General features: G+C 47.3%; 1 protein-coding gene across 4 annotated transcripts in view; it reads right to left on the reverse strand.

The window, feature by feature from the left end:
- The window catches only part of KDM4B (lysine demethylase 4B), a 68,333-nt gene that overhangs the window by 11,955 nt on the left and 40,887 nt on the right, over positions 1-15,491 (reverse strand). For 2 of the 4 annotated variants that reach the window (XM_088067635.1, XM_088067636.1), the window contains exons 9-15: positions 14,450-14,646; positions 13,967-13,999; positions 10,828-10,997; positions 6,147-6,553; positions 5,407-5,527; positions 2,490-2,668; positions 979-1,201 (exon numbers count right to left, since the gene is read on the reverse strand). In XM_088067635.1, coding sequence (XP_087923761.1) covers positions 979-1,201; positions 2,490-2,668; positions 5,407-5,527; positions 6,147-6,553; positions 10,828-10,997; positions 13,967-13,999; positions 14,450-14,646 — 1,330 coding nt within the window. The remainder of the gene's footprint in view (positions 1-978; positions 1,202-2,489; positions 2,669-5,406; positions 5,528-6,146; positions 6,554-10,827; positions 10,998-13,966; positions 14,000-14,449; positions 14,647-15,491) is intronic. The other 2 variants (XM_088067637.1, XM_088067638.1) reach the window with 2 other exon arrangements.

A 15,491-nucleotide genomic window follows, 5' to 3' on the forward strand; every position in this document is an offset into this window, starting at 1 on the left:
AAACAGAATTTGGCCACAGAAACCATTCTGAAAGACTGGACTATTGCAGGCCTAAGGATGGACAAGATGCAGCAGCCCAGAATTGTGAAGGCAGGATGAAATCTTCCTCCTCACACCCGCGCTGCATCCCATGGTCTGATTAGCCAGAAATGACCATCATCAGGGATTCAGCACAGAAACAAAAGTTGCCTTCCAGTTCCCCAGCCCTGCTGAGCTGCATGGGGACCTGCAGACTCTAAAATTGGAACAACAAAAGTAATTCCAGCTGATGCAAGTCAAATAAGATTCCCCATCTGTCAAGATCAAACAGCTGAACAGTAATTCGTCACAAATGTTAACTGGATGCTGTTCAATCTCCACTGAAGGTACACTCCACCAGGATTAATCAGATCTTCTTTTGGACGTAACTATCAGGGAAACAAACAAACATATGTTCCCTTTTGTAATCAAGTGCCATTACTACAAACACTATCACAGACACTAATAAAATATATCTCAAACTAGTCCATAATCTCTGCTGCATGCAGGAACAATACAGCCTCCCCCAGCAGAACAATATTGGAACGAAATATGTGAGAGGAAAGAGTGCAATAAAACCTTTGAGTTCTGCTTTATTACAAAAAATGAAAGGTATCAAAAGAATCTTTTCTGTGAGACAAAGAAGTATCAGCCAACAAAATAAGCAGTAAAAAGAATATTGGTGTGTATTTTTAAGATCAGTGACTTGATCAAGATGGACTTGAATACACAGATATGCTCTGAGAGGAAGGTTCCCTGCCCATGGCAGGGGATGGGAACTGCATGAGCTTTAAGGTCCTTCCAAGCCAAAGCTTTCTGGGATTCCTGATACTCTGGTACCAAGCAAGATAAAAACGGGAGTGGCAGGATACAAACCTGCCAAGAAGGAACTCAAATACAGCAGAACACAAACTCCTGAGTTTCTCAGGATCCAAAGGCTTTGGGAAGTGAAACACTCACTAGCATGAACCTGCAGGCAGCATTTGGCACAGGATATCAAGGGACTGGTTCCATCCTCTCCGATGTAGGAATTTGCAGGAAGGGGCTCGGTGTTTTCTCCACTTGAGGTAAAGCACATCTCAGGGATCAGGGGCTTGGTCTTCTGCCCACACTTGGAAAGGTGCAGGAACGAGGACGGCTCCCCTGAGGAGACCGGGGCAGCTTCCTTCTCCACCTGGGAGGACTGGAGAGAAAAGCCCATCACTGAGCTGCCTCTGCCTGGCCACGGCTTTCACTTCCCACTCTGAGCACTCCCCTTGCAAAGAAGTCACCCAGCACCTGACACCAGGCAGCCAAAAAATGGCCCAAAATCCTGATTCTCACCCCCACCTTGCTTCTCCCCCTCTTCCTCAGGCATCAATAGGATCTGAAATTTGTAGTGAAAGCTCAAAGAACAGAATAATAAGCAGCTTTTCCTGGTTTTCTTCTGCAAAAAATCTAAATTCCTAAACTGCAGCTGAAAACACCAAGGGAAAATAAAAAGGAAATATTACTAAAAGCAAGACCTTCCCTCCCCCTCTCCCATCCCTCTGGCATCCTTCCTTACTTTTCCTGCAAGAAGTTCTCTTGAAGGACATCTCAAGGTTTCTGGTAGCAGACAGAGTTAAAAGCAATGGATAAAACCAGCTCAGCTGCACCCAGTTTTCCTCACAACAGCCAGCAATCAGAAGAGATATTTTATTTTCAGTCCATATAATAAATCAAGAGATTTTATTGAAGTGGGAGGTTGGTTCTGCTTTCCTCAGGAAAAGCTTCCAACACAGCTACAAGTATCTAAGGCAGGAATTCCTGGTGGGCACACAAAGCCAGATTTGGCTTTATGTGAGAACAAATCAATGCACAACTGCACAAATAACTAATTCGTCTGATGAATTCTGCCTTTCTGCTCATAACATCTCCCAAAGCATACTGGTAGTTTCCAAAAAAAGATGATGGATGTGCTAACTCAGTAAATTTTTATTTTGTGGCTTGTTTGCATAAATTCAGCAGCTCAGGCCGGTATGGAAACAGGAGCCTGGTGTGACTTTTCTCTGCATGGAACAGTGTTTGCAAAGCTCCTTCAGTGTGATTGCAAAATGAACACTAAGCAAGCCAGAGAAGCCAGGAAAGATAACAAAAAAGGCTCCAACTACTGCCAAATCCAAACACATTTCTTTGGTGTGCAAATTTGTATGGGTTTGTCTCTATCAGAAATGTCTGCATCCTAATTCATCCATCTGAGCAGTGTCAGAGGTTTAGATGAGGTATTAGGGAAAACCTCTTCATGGAAGGTGTGGTCAGACAATGGCACAGGCTGCCCAGAGATCTGGCAGGGTCTCCATCCCAAAAAACACCTGGATACAAAACACGTGGATACAGAGAGGGGGACGTGGCCTTATGGGGAACACGGTGGTGGGGGATTGACAGCTGGACTTGATCCTAGAGGTCTTTTCCAACCTTAATGATTCCCTGACTCTGTGACGAGGAATTACCTGGTTATAGGGGTAGAAGAGGGTGCAGACAGCACAGTATGGCTCACTCAGGGCAGCAGCTGCATTGAACTTCCTTTCTGCTGGGAAATTAAATGCTTTGTTCTTCCACTGGAAGGAAAGTAAAGATTTCAAAGCCTCTGGATCACTCATATCTTCCTCTCCAGAAAATGGAAACGTTTCTAGAATGAAAAGGAAAAAAATCACAAAACAATGGGCAGTCAGTAAAGGCAAAGAACTTTATGGTTAGAAGAGGCAAAAGGAGAGAGGCTGAGTTAAACAGCTCAGGTCTCAACAACACAAGAAATGCAATAAATAAAATCATTCAACTCCTCCATGGTCTCTTGTATGCCTATGCCCCAAAAACTTCTTTAAACTTTAAACTTCTTTCAGTGGACAGAATCTCCCCTTTGGGGATAGGATACACAAGACAGGGAGAGCAGTGACCTGAAGGAACCAGCCACGAGGAAGGGGAGAAAGAAGATTTAGTGCCTTTGTAACTCCCTCCCCTTTCCAGCTGTGAAACCTCCACCATCCTTTTAATGAAGATTTAATTTGCACTTTGGTAAGGTCAGAAGACATGATGGCAGTGTAAGGAAATGCCCTTTCCTGTCCCCAGCAGGGAGCTGCATGCCCTGGCAGGTGAGGATGGTGCTGCTGTGGCCGGGCCAGCTCTCAGCTCCCAGCCCAGCCTGACCCAACCCTCCCAAGCTGCATCCCAGAGCTGCACACACAGACCCTGCCTGGGGGTTCAGGGCTCTGGTACAGCCATCCCCACACCACTGAACCCATCTGCATTCCCCACCATCCCTCCCTCTGCCACAGCTCTGCCAGGGACTGCTCCTGCTAATTACTTTGCTAATTCTTTATTTTATAAACCTTTAAAAGGTCCTTGGCATTATACAATTAAACCACTGCAGAATCCATTTGTGGCAGTCTGGGGGTCCAAGTTTTTTACCCTTCCTTAGTCCTTCCTTAGGAGTTTTGAGTCACTCTAAGTGTTAAAGAAATTTTCCACACAAGGCTGAGTGTAAATCACTCCCTGCATCACCAATCTGCAAAGTTTCCAAAAGAACAGGGAACTCAAAAACATCTTGAAAGAACATTATCCCCAGAGCTCAGCACATTAAACCAAATTGTTCACTGCTTCACTGTTAATTACTGGAAATAAGCAGTTTATGTTCTGCTCTACAAGTCTAAGTCTCCTCCCCAATTCTCCCTCCCTTTGAAGATTTTCTGACTCTTGGGTTACCTGGAAGGATAAAAGGAACTTGGAGTAAAACATTAATGGCTGAGTTTACATCTCAGATTTTAAATGCTGCCATAACATATTTGTCAGACAATGTGGAAATTTCATTGTGTTTAATGAATCCCTTTTTTGAGGTGATGAGTGCTGGCTGTGTGGGTCTGTCACATTTCATATGAGGGTCACTTCCTAAAAAGTGTCTTATGTTGTTTATTTTTAAGACATGAATCAAAACCCACATTTCTCCACATTTCTGTCGAGGCACATCAAGTGACAGGCCAGGATTTCTGACACCAGTGAAATCAGTGAAACCAGCAGCCTAACCCAGAGTGACCAAGGGAGAGAAGAAAGGGGATGACTCTGTGTGCTATGACCTTCACTCCTCCCAGGATGGATCCAGGGGGACACACAGCATTCAGGATGGCTCCCACACTGCAAACAATTTGTCTGGGCTGAATCTCTGTGTAACATGAGCATTCCTTTAATTTACATGCTCACTGTTCCTCCTGCAGATCATCCTCACACATCATTCCCTGAAAAGGCCCGGGGTGCAGAGAGCTGCCTCTATTCCCTGGTGAGGAGGGAAGAATGTCTGATCAGATTTTGCCCAGCAGAGCTGTAAATCAGTCCCCAAGAAACGCCAGCTTCCACAAGAGCTGCTCCTGTTCCACCAGCCAAGTCCCCAAACACCATCCAACAAGTGAAAGCAGTGAGAAGGATCTGCCTAATGAGGATCCTCCAGCACAGAGCTGGTTCCAAGGTCTCACACCAAAACAAAATAATGAGTCTCAGCTGCCTCTGCACGCTTCACTCCATGTTACACACTTGGAAGGCATCAAATGCATCCTCATCGGTGAGGAAAGGAGCTCTGTGTGCTCAGGAGAAGCCCTTCCTGCAGGAGACTGCTCCAAAATCAATGGATGCATTTCTGAAGGGGTGAGCAGGGAAGATGTTGTCCTTTGGAATGAGGAGTTGTGAGCAGGGACTGCCAGCTACACCCACGTGCCCGACCCAGCACACAAAAGCTCCTTACTGGGGGCTGCTCCATATTCTGAATAATGTGGGAAAGGCCCCAAAGTGGGAAATTACACCACAAAACAGAGTGAGAGGAAAGAATCTTTTCTCTCCCCTTGGTCCAGACTGTTAGTGTATTGGGAATGGAACACTGGGACTTGAATGTGGGAAAAGAAGAATCAGTTAAACACCAAGAAACATTTTAATTCTCATTTCTGCATCTGCCAAGGAAAGTTGGACCCCAACACTGACATGAATTAGGAGCCAAGCAAAAGGTAAGAATTGACCTTCCTCACACGTGAGAGCAGGCCTGACCTCCACTGCCTCCAAGGGGAACCGATCTTATCCCACTGCAATATCCAAGACAGAGCTTTGCCTTTAAGATTTTTTCTGCAAACTCTTTTTTCCCTTTGCCCAAAATGCTGCCTCATTCTGCAGCCAGCAAAATATTTTTCTTGAGTGGAAGAAGGGTGGGAAGTGAGAAGTGACACCTCCCACAGAGGAGTTTTGTTTCCAGCTGGGTTATCAAAACCAGAACACACTGCATTTCCTACCAGCTACGTGTAACACAGAGCTTCAGGCCAGCCAGTTTTGCCAAAGGCTTCAGCAATTCCCTGGGCCACAGGGGACACGCACACGTCCCTGGTGCTGCTCACTCACCCTCGTCACTCGAGGTCTCCTGTTTGACCACAGACAGCGGGGAGCGCGTCGGGGGCTTGCCCAGCGGGTGCCGGCGGCTCTTCTTGATCTCCATCTTCATCTTGGAGAAGGCAGAAGCAGCCTAAAAGGAAGCACAGCAAGCTGGATGGGCACCCCCAAGGAGGGAACAGGACAAGAGAGGCAGAGCCCCTGTCTTAGAGAGCTCTTGGATTCACACGGCAAACTTTTCTCTGCCTTTTGGCTGAACTACTGAAGCCTTCCGAGCCAATTCCTGCAGCAGATAAAAGCCAACACTAACTCTTAAGAAGTTGGGTAAACTACTGAGTTTTCTTCAAATCAGGACAGCCTCAGAACATCTGCAAGCTGCCAATTCCATCAGCTCGTGAAAAGCCTGCTCAATCACATGCACAGCTGGGAACTCCACGGAAATTGTGAATCACGGAATCCCAGACTGGTTTGGCTTGGAAGAGACCCGAAAGACCATCCAGTTCCAACCCAGCTGCAAGCCAGGCTAACACCGTCCAGCCCGGGCTGTGCTTCCACCCAGCCTGGCCTGGGGCTGCCTGCCGCCAGCAGCGGTGAGCTCCGAGCACCGAGCACCGAGCTCCGAGCACCGAGCTCCGAGCACCGAGCTCCGAGCACCGAGCTCCGAGCACCGAGCTCCGAGCACCGAGCTCCGAGCACCGAGCTCCGCGGTGAGCTCCGAGCACCGAGCTCCGCGGTGAGCTCCGAGCACTGACCTCCGCAGTGAGCTCCGCGCGCTCCGCCTCGGCGCCGGCCCCGTCCTTGCCGGGGCTCTGGAGCGGGCCCTGCTCGCGCCAGCCCAGCCCTTTCTGCGTGGCGAACTGCTCGAAGGCCTGCTGGCAGGACATGTGCTCCTTGTCGAACACCACCTTCTTGCTGCGGGGCACCACGTACAGCATGGGGATGATGGGCCGCGGTTTGAAGTCCTCCTCCTCGGCGGCCTCCGAGGGCTGCACCACGTTCAGCGGGGCCGGGGGCGGCCGCGCTGGGCCCGGCCCGGCCTGGGCAGGCTGCTGAGGGCCCGGCCCGGGCAGCACCGGCGGCTGCGGGGGGAACGGCTGCTGCTTCTTCTTCCGCTCGCCCTTGGCCTTCGGGGGCCGCGCCTTGGCCCTGCCCTCCCCTGCTGGAGAGAAAGGCGACACTGAGCCCCCTGACACGGCTCCCGGGGACCCGGCGTTCCCCTCACGGCTCCCGGGGACCCGGCGCTCCCCTTACGGCTCCCGGGGACCCGGCGCTCCCCTCACGGCTCCCGGCCCGGAGCCGGGCTCGCACCTTCCCCCAGGGACTCGCTGCTTCCAGCTGGGCCTCAGCACTCACCTCGAAATGCCACTTCAGAAAGAAAATACTTGTGTCATTTCTGTGGACTATTGAATTCCTGACTGGAGCACAAAGGCTGCTAAAAACAACGTTTCCTGGAGGGAAAATATCTAAATCCCTAAGAAACTGGACAGTGTGCCAAAAACCTGTAATATGTCACATTAGCCCTGACTGTGTTTCAAGTCTTTTGTCCTCCAAAGTCAGGAGCACAAAACCATCCACTGGGGTGCAGGAATGAAATATTTTTGTACCATTAATAAAATAAATATTTCAAACTATTTTTTTTAATCTTTATGCCTTCCTTTTCTAATCTCTGTTTTTCTGTGTATTCATAATGGGCGTATTAGCACAGAAACACACATGTACATGTGTATTCCTGTGCTACAGATGAATAAATGTGTATATAAATAAAGACATACATCAGGAGGCGTGCTCAGAATTTTTTTGCTGATAAGGAGGTGCAATCAAAAGAGTTTTGGAGCCCCCCATTCTGTATCAGTAGTTTGCTGCTCCCTGTTTGCAAGCACAGCTCTTATCTGGGTATTACTGTGTGTCAATGCACCCAACAGCCCCAGGAAATGAAGAACTGAACAAAGATACCTGAATCATTATTGCCCAAAGATTTCTGCTATCAAGTTTTTTTAAAAAATGCTTTTAAAGCATAAATCAGGTGCAGCACGGAGCTCAGCTGGATCCTGAGATATTCCTTTACTCACACGCATGTCCTTGTTTCTCCCAGCTCACTGTCACTCAGTTTATCTGCACAGCCCTCATGGATGTGACACCACTTCTTGAGCAGATAAACATCTCAGTATTGTCACCAGAGGCAGTACTGGCCTGTGAAAGTCTTCCCCGGGAAGGGATCCACACACTCCCATTTCACAGCAGAGATTAAAATTCCTGCTCTCCCCTGAGGGGGAGTCCAGGCTGGGATAATCAGACACAGCCTGCTCACCCCACTGAAGAACTTTCACCAACCCCAACCCACCCAGGCCAACCCATGAATGGAAAATCACAATAGCCATCACATAATAGAGGTTTCTGCATGAAGAAGGGTGAATAATCCCACAACAGGATAAAGTGCCAGAATCCCTGCTGAAATCCCCTAGGGATCACCTTAACCCCAGCATTTCCCAGAAGTCTGATGACTTTATTTACACTAACTTATAAAAATGGGAACAAGTCCAGCTCAAATAATTATAGTTGTACTTGTGTAGGCAGTCCCTCAGATAAACTGGTTTGTTCTATCACAGAGAAAGGAATATTGAATTTCCTTAGAGAAACAAACATATTGAATGAAAGGCAAATTGGATTTCTCCCCAGTTGCACAAAACCAGATCATATTTACTCTCTATACACTCCAAGAATTCTCTCCCCAACAGCACCACAAATGCCATTCACCAGCTTTATTGACTTCTAAAGGGTAATTTGACAGCAGCTGGCACAGAGAACTGTGCTTGAAAGTTTTTGCATTAAGATGAACAAACAAGTTTGCAAGTGAATCTATGGAATCAGAAGCCAGCAGAAAGGGAGGCAAAATTCCAAGAGCCTATCTGGCTATCCTGAACACTTCCAGGAAGGAAAAGGATCTGAAGGCACAAATGCACAGGTAGGTTAAGAGAGGAATGTCTTTCCTGTCCTCGCTCTGCAGGCTGGCAGGGGGACACAGGGGACACAGGGGACACAGGGGACACAGGGGACACAGGGGACACAGGGACACCGAACCCTCAGCACAGCTCAGGAAACTGAGGAGCAGCTGAGGGAGCTGGGAAAGGGGCTCAGGAGGAGCAAAGGAGGCTCAGGAGGAGCAAAGGAGGCTCAGGAGGAGCAAAGGAGGCTCAGGAGGAGCAAAGGAGGCTCAGGAGGAGCAAAGGAGGCTCAGGAGGAGCAAAGGAGGCTCAGGAGGAGCAAAGGAGGCTCTGAAGAAGCAAAGGAGGCTCAGGGGGCCCTTGTGGCTCTGCACAAGTCCCTGGCAGGAGGGGACAGCCGGGGAGGTCGGGCTCTGCTGCCAGGGAACAGGGACAGGAGGAGAGGGAACGGCCTCAGGCTGGGCCAGGGGAGGCTCAGGGGGGACAGCAGCAGGAATTTCTCCCTGGAAAGGCTGGTGAGGCCTCGGAAGGGGCTGCCCAGGGAGCTCTGGAGCCCCCAGCCCTGGAGCTGGCACTCTGCAGTTCCCTTCCCGGGCACAGCCCCACAGGGAACAGCCGTGGACTCACAGCAGGATTTGCTCAGCACGCCCAGGCAAGGGCAGAGCCTCAGCACGCTCCTTCCTAACGTCCCAAGACAACCTGCTAAGAATTCTAAATATATTAATAGCAACATAATAAATAATGAATATAAAGCTGAGTCATAAAAACCAAAAGTAAACAACATAAGGGATCTGGGTCAGAAATCCTGAAAACCTTGAGTTATAAATACTCAGCTTGTCCAAATAACCAACACAAAGCATAAGATTTACTTTGGAACCATGACTACTTTGAAATCTCATTTTTTCTCCTTCTCAAGGTCATCTCTTCTGGTGTAATAGAAAATAAAGTCAAATTAAAACCAGGGAAATAAAAAAAAATGAAGTGCAGGAGGTGGTGGGAGCAGAACTGCCACGAGCAGGACCATCCAAACAGATGCTGTTTTCTTCTTCAAGATGAAACCCTAAGACACTGGTGAGAGGCAATGCAGACAGCAGGATGTGGAAAACTAGAGAAGCCATTGGGATTTAATTGCTGTACTGCAGTAGGAAAGCTGAATATTTGTGAGCAGCCACACCAAGCTGGAGTTTGCTCCAGTGGCGCTTCTGCAATGGTGCTGAAAATAAGCTTTTCCCTCCTGAGCCAACAGTCACAGTGCTCTTAAGAAGTACTGGAACTGTATGATTTGGAAGCCATTCAGCTAGAACAGAGTTTTTATTATTCCTTGGCCATTCTAATGATCTCAGATCTGTCCTTGTCACTTATCTCTCCTCTCTGAAGAAAAATCAGCATTTTCGGGCCATTTATTACAAGCATCAAGTGTTAAACTTGTACGAGAGCTAAGAGCAGACAATTTAACACACTGCTGATGCTCTCAAGCTTGGGGCAATAGAAATTAAGTATCTGCACTGTGCAACAATGGTTCTCCAACTCCTTATTTCCCATGAAAAGAGAAAATACACTGCCTAGCTGAGAGACTGAACAAAGCCCTCAATTCTCTTCCCAGAGCTTCCACAGATTTCCTTTAAGATCATTATCGAGGTTCTCTAAACAGTTGGCAGCATCAGTTTCTCCAAATGCTAAACAAATAATGGATACATACAATAGATGTAAATTAATTCCCTGTAAGCAGTGCTGGAGAAGCCTCCAAGAGGGGGTGAGTGCATCACAGACACAAAAACCACTTAACCACACATTAGGGGGGAAAAAGCAGCTTTTTCCCAGCAAGAACTCCAACCTTTTCTACACAGCCAAGAAAAAGGTGCCACAGAAAGAGCTCCCTGCACAAAGGGTGTGCCCAGGCCTGGGGACTGGATGTGCAGAAGGAATCCCAAAGGACAGGGAGTTGTCATGGCCTGGTTTTATTTTCAGCAAAGGTTTTATATTTCATGCAGAGGAAGCTGAAAAGCTTTACTGCTCCAGCTAAACTTGAAGAAACCCAAGTGGGACTCGTGCAGCAGCTGTGGACCCCACCCAAACTGAGGCTCTCTGCATTCAGTCTCTGAAAAATGGGAACAAAGGGAGGGGAAGAGGAAAGATGAACTGCACAAGGCAGTGCACAAATCATTCTTTTTCAGAGCAGGACACAAAAATACATTTATTTGTTTCTCTATGAAATAATTCAAAATATTCCTCACATAATATATGTTTTTACAATCCTGTAATAGTTTGGGCCTATAGAATTTTCAAGCCCTGCCAAAAAAGCTATTTGGATTGAATCCTTAAAGAGAGGAAAAAATCAATTGCTGCTGTGAATGATGACATATTTCAGTGAACAGAGATTTAATATTGGGGAAAACTCTGCTGATATTTCAACAGAAATAAACAGCAGCAGACAAGTTATTCACAGAGGTGCTCTAGAGCTCGCCCCAGCTCCTCACCGGCCTGGCCTCACCTTCTCCCTCCATCCCTTTGCTTCTCTCCTCTTCCTCCAGATCCGGCCCCCTTTTCAGCTCCTCTTTCACTTTCACATCTTCCAAGGCAGTTTCAATAGCCATGACATCCCCAAGAGACTTCTGATCCTCTGTTTTGTGTCTTCTGGGTTGACTCCTTTTTCTGTGAGACCTGGAAGTACAGAAGTGTGATTTGACATAAAAGAACAGCCTTCAACACAGAAAACCATCACTGACTTAAAAAGCTGAATACAAAACAAAAGGATCTTCTTTGGAGAGAAAACACAAGGTAGCTAAAATAGCTACAGGGCAAAAGAGATATCTGAAAGGGAACAGATGAACCTTGCATAACACAACATTTAAGATCCATTCAGCAGCCATTAATTGTCTGGGTTTCCTGAAGAGCTTTTTCCTACCATTACTAATGTAAGCTCACAAGCTGCAGTTAAAGTGATTTTAATTGTGTTTTCAATCTATTTTGCTTGTATTTCAAAATACAGATGAAAACTTGTTTAAATCTCTCTTTCATCCTCTGCCTCCATTCCATTATTTTTTTTCATTCTGTCCATGCCTCCCTTTGGCAAACTGCTGGAAGTCTGCAAAACATCATCTTCCAGCTCTGAGACATTACCCAGCACTGCCAGTTCCCAAAAACACACTATAATGAATGCTCAGAGCAAAATCAATAGGCAGTCTGTGATTTTTCAGCAGTAAATTCAGAAGGTCCAAGGCCTTGAAGAAATCTAACAAAAAAATATGCATATTAATAAGAACAGACAAATACTAATGAGGCAATAGCAATGCTGTTCATTCTTTTTAAAGTCAGTGCCACTAAGGCAAAGATTACAGGAGCCACAATGTGAAGAGAAATGGAAATTCAGAAGCCATGACAAGATTTTTGGGTTGGGAACTGTAGGAAGCCAAGTACCCTCACAGACACTCCCCACTGCTCAAGAGGGACAGGGAGGTAAAATTGGAAGAACAAGAGTCAGAAACTTGTAAGTCAACACAAATGCAGTTTAATAGGTGGAGGAAAGAATAAGAAAAAGAGAGAAAGAAGCCCAGGAAATCCACTCACCACCTCCCCAGGCAGTCCCCAAAAGCAGCACCTCAGAAGCCAAACTCCTCCTTCCTCCTCTCTCCCAGTTTTTATTGCTCCCCATAACATTTTATGGCACAGAATTTCCTCTTTGCCACTCAGGGCCAGCTGAGTCCCCTCCCCACCTCCCACCCAGCCCCAGGGTCCCACTGGGCCAGAGTGGGACAAGATAAAGCCTTGACACTGTGCAAGCAACAGCCAAACTCCAGAGCCTCGAGAGCACTGGTGCAGCCCCAAATCCCAGGAACTCCATCCCAGCCAGCCCCAGCACAGGGCTTTACAGAATCTGTACAATTGCTCCTGAATTTCAGGCTTAAATCTAACAGGATCTCCTTTTCCAAAAGGACTGATTCAGAAAGTTGTGATTTTACCCCATTTTTAGTATGTAGGCACTTCCTTGGTAGAAAGCAGCATTTTCCTCATGGTCTCGCATCCACCATCGTGTGACAAAGACTAAAACACACTTCACTCATCAGTCCCAAAGTCTAGAAAAGCCAAAAAGCAGCTCCCCATCCTCAGAGCCCAGAAAACTCAGCTGCTAATTAGATTTGGAGCACAACAGAGTTAAGAGCCCTTAATCAGCCCTTAAACTGACAAAGAAGGGAGAAAGAAATTCAACCTGAGATGAATGATGAATAGAAAAGCAAGTTGATCCATATGCACAGGGACCTCTAATTGCCAGACTCTGAGCAGATGGTGGCCCTCCAAGAAGAGCTGGTGCCTTCACACCTGCAGGACATCATTAGCAGGAACAGGGGCTGAACCCAGAAGGATCAGCTCTGCTCTTCTCCCATATTCCAGGAACACCTTCCCTGGGAGGGGAACGTAGGGTGGGAGGTGAAGATAAAGCTGTAAGACTTTGCCACTGCAGCTGGAACATTCCGTAGCTGAAGGAGGAGTAGAGTCAAGTGTTACAAGCTGGTTCTAGCAAAGTGTGTTTTATTCCTGTGGTGTGGAAATGCCAAGCAAAAATTACAGCACAGAGCTTTATACTTGCAGGAGAGCAAAAAAGATCTGTTTTGCAGCGCTCTTCTCACTCGGGCTGTGGGGGAGAGAGGCAGAAAGCTCAGCATTTAAAGAAAGTGATTCCACAACTACAGGCTGAAGGCTGAGCATTTCCAGAAGTGAAGCTGCTCTGTGTCTGACAGAATTCACATACCAGAAATGGGCTGGTGGGGACTGGACTAAAACAGTCTCTTGCTGAAGCCATAAAGTAAACCAAGTTGGGTTTTTTAAGGTAACCAAGTCTGACTGACCTTAGAGAAGAAATAACACCTCTCTGCAGAGTTTAAAAGCACCATTTTTCCAAGAGAGCTGACAAAAAAGCAGCATTTGTACTCTTTGAAGAACAGACCACAAAGTGACTTAAATTAAGTAGCTACAGCTGTGAAGGTTTGGGCAGAGGTGAATCCCATCCCTCCATCCTGCTGAGAAAAGTCAGGCTTCAAGTAAAACGATGTCTTGGAAAGACAAAAGCACAGGAGAAAGTACTGCTAAGAAGTATTGAACAGCTTCAAAACTGCTTCAGGATAATGCTGGAATAATCCAGGAAACACTGAACAGATAAGCAAAAAAAGTACCTGGATCTTTTGCAATAGGCTCAGGCTGAGAGAGGCTTCTCTGCTGGGTAATAGGCTCAGGGAGGGAAAATAATCCTTGGTGTTCGTACAGTACCTTACACTGTGCAAACATCAGCTACACCAGGAGCCCTGAACAGTCACAAGAATGCAGCAGCACTTTCATCAGTGACCAGATCCCTTTCCACACACCCAGTTACCACCACACATCCCTGCCAGCCCGGGAGAGAAACTCAAGAGTGAAAACCAGAAGAGCCATGAGACAGTTGGGGTTGTCCGGTGATGGAAGAAGATCACAGAAACCAAAACCAAGATGAAGTCTGAGGAACACTGAGGGCCAAAGATTTCCTGGGGGCTTTCACAAAAAACTCAGTGACAGAGGAAAAGAGTCCCAGAGTTGCTATTTTAAGAAACTTGCCAGGAAAAAGAATGAAGTGACTGAAGTTGCTGAGGGAAGTCACATACCGGTGTTTGTTGTCCTCTTCCTCATCTCCTATCCTATAAAGCAAGATTCCAACAGGAAAAGGTTAGCATGCCAAATTTTCAATTCAAGCATGCTGTAACACACAAAAATCACAGACTTGTAGAAAATTAATACAAAGATCAAAGAAAGGCATGCATAAAATCCCCTTTGCGACCGATGGGCTTTCTTTAACTCCTGTTTCTGATCAGTGGAGCTCTAAACGTTCACTACAGATTTTTTGGTCTTCCAGGATAAGAGATGAGATGTGAGGGGACACCAAGTGTCCCACTTTGAAAAGTATGTGCTTTTATAACATGGGAAGGAAACAGAACCGTGAGGGACACATCACCCCAGACAAATGGCACGAGGAACTGTATGGAAAGAAGAAAGGAAGAAGAGTTTGAACTGTCTCCAGTGAAGGACTGTAGCATTTACAAGCTCACAGTGAAACTCCAGCGCAGGGCTCAGGCACTCTCTGTCTTTACCTGCGGAGCAGTTTCGCCTTCAGATCTGCCTTGGTCTCGTTCCAGGCGTCGAGCTCGGGGCTGCTGAGGGCCGTGGGCTTCATGTGGTCCAGGACAGCGATGTCCTTGCCCTGCTTCCAGAGGTCGTAGCGCTCGGGCTGCAGCACCCGCACGAACACGTCCATGGAGATCTTCACCATGTCCTTGCGGCACGTGCACTGCAAGAGACCCCACACACGTCAGGCCTGGAGCTCCCCTGCCCCACAGAAACACCCACAGCTGCCTCAACAGGGCTTCTGGAAGGGTCTGCCTCGGCTCTACCTGCTCCTGGAAAAGCAGCTGCCACTCCAACACTCTCCAAGGGTACTGGAAAACTGTTCCCGAGGATTTTGTTCTCCCTCTAAGCCCCCGAACAGGCCAAAGCTTCCTGGGACCGGCAGTGCTCGGCTCCTGTGCTGCAGGCATTACACACAATTACTCTGTCTGCTCTAGCCCAGCTCAGAGTCTGCCCTCAGCTGCTAATTAGATTTGGAGCACAACAGAGTTAAGAGCCCTTAATCAGCCCTTAAACTGACAAAGAAGGGAGAAAGAAATTCAACCTGAGATGAATGATGAATAGAAAAGCAAGTTGATCCATATGCACAGGGACCAGAGATATGCCTCTCTCTGGCAGAGTTTTCCAGGCTGAAAAGATATTACTGGTGCCATTTCATAACTCAGAAAAGCCTTACAGGAACCAAAGCCTGACCCAGAGCACAGGGCAGTTAAACTTCATAATGCCACATCCTGACACAGCACAGCAATCCCGCACAAAAGGGAAGAAATAAAAAACCCGCAGTAACTACAGGCTGCATGCAAACCATTCAGGGGGAGAAAATGTGCTTTACTCATTCCAGCTGGCATATGCTCATTAAAACTAACCTGGAGTTACACCCCTGCTATTGCACAGAGAGGACTCCCAGGTGCTTTTCCTTGGATGTATCCCTCTGCTGTGATGAATCCACAGACTGAGTGCAGCAAGGGGATTCTCACCCTGGGCACTGATACCACTCTCAAAGAGTCA

This window comes from Pseudopodoces humilis, chromosome 28 (genome assembly GCF_049639895.1).
Source record: "Pseudopodoces humilis isolate 2021_Gansu_Grassland_sample_001 chromosome 28, ASM4963989v1, whole genome shotgun sequence".
In the NCBI taxonomy this organism is placed as follows: domain Eukaryota; kingdom Metazoa; phylum Chordata; class Aves; order Passeriformes; family Paridae; genus Pseudopodoces; species Pseudopodoces humilis.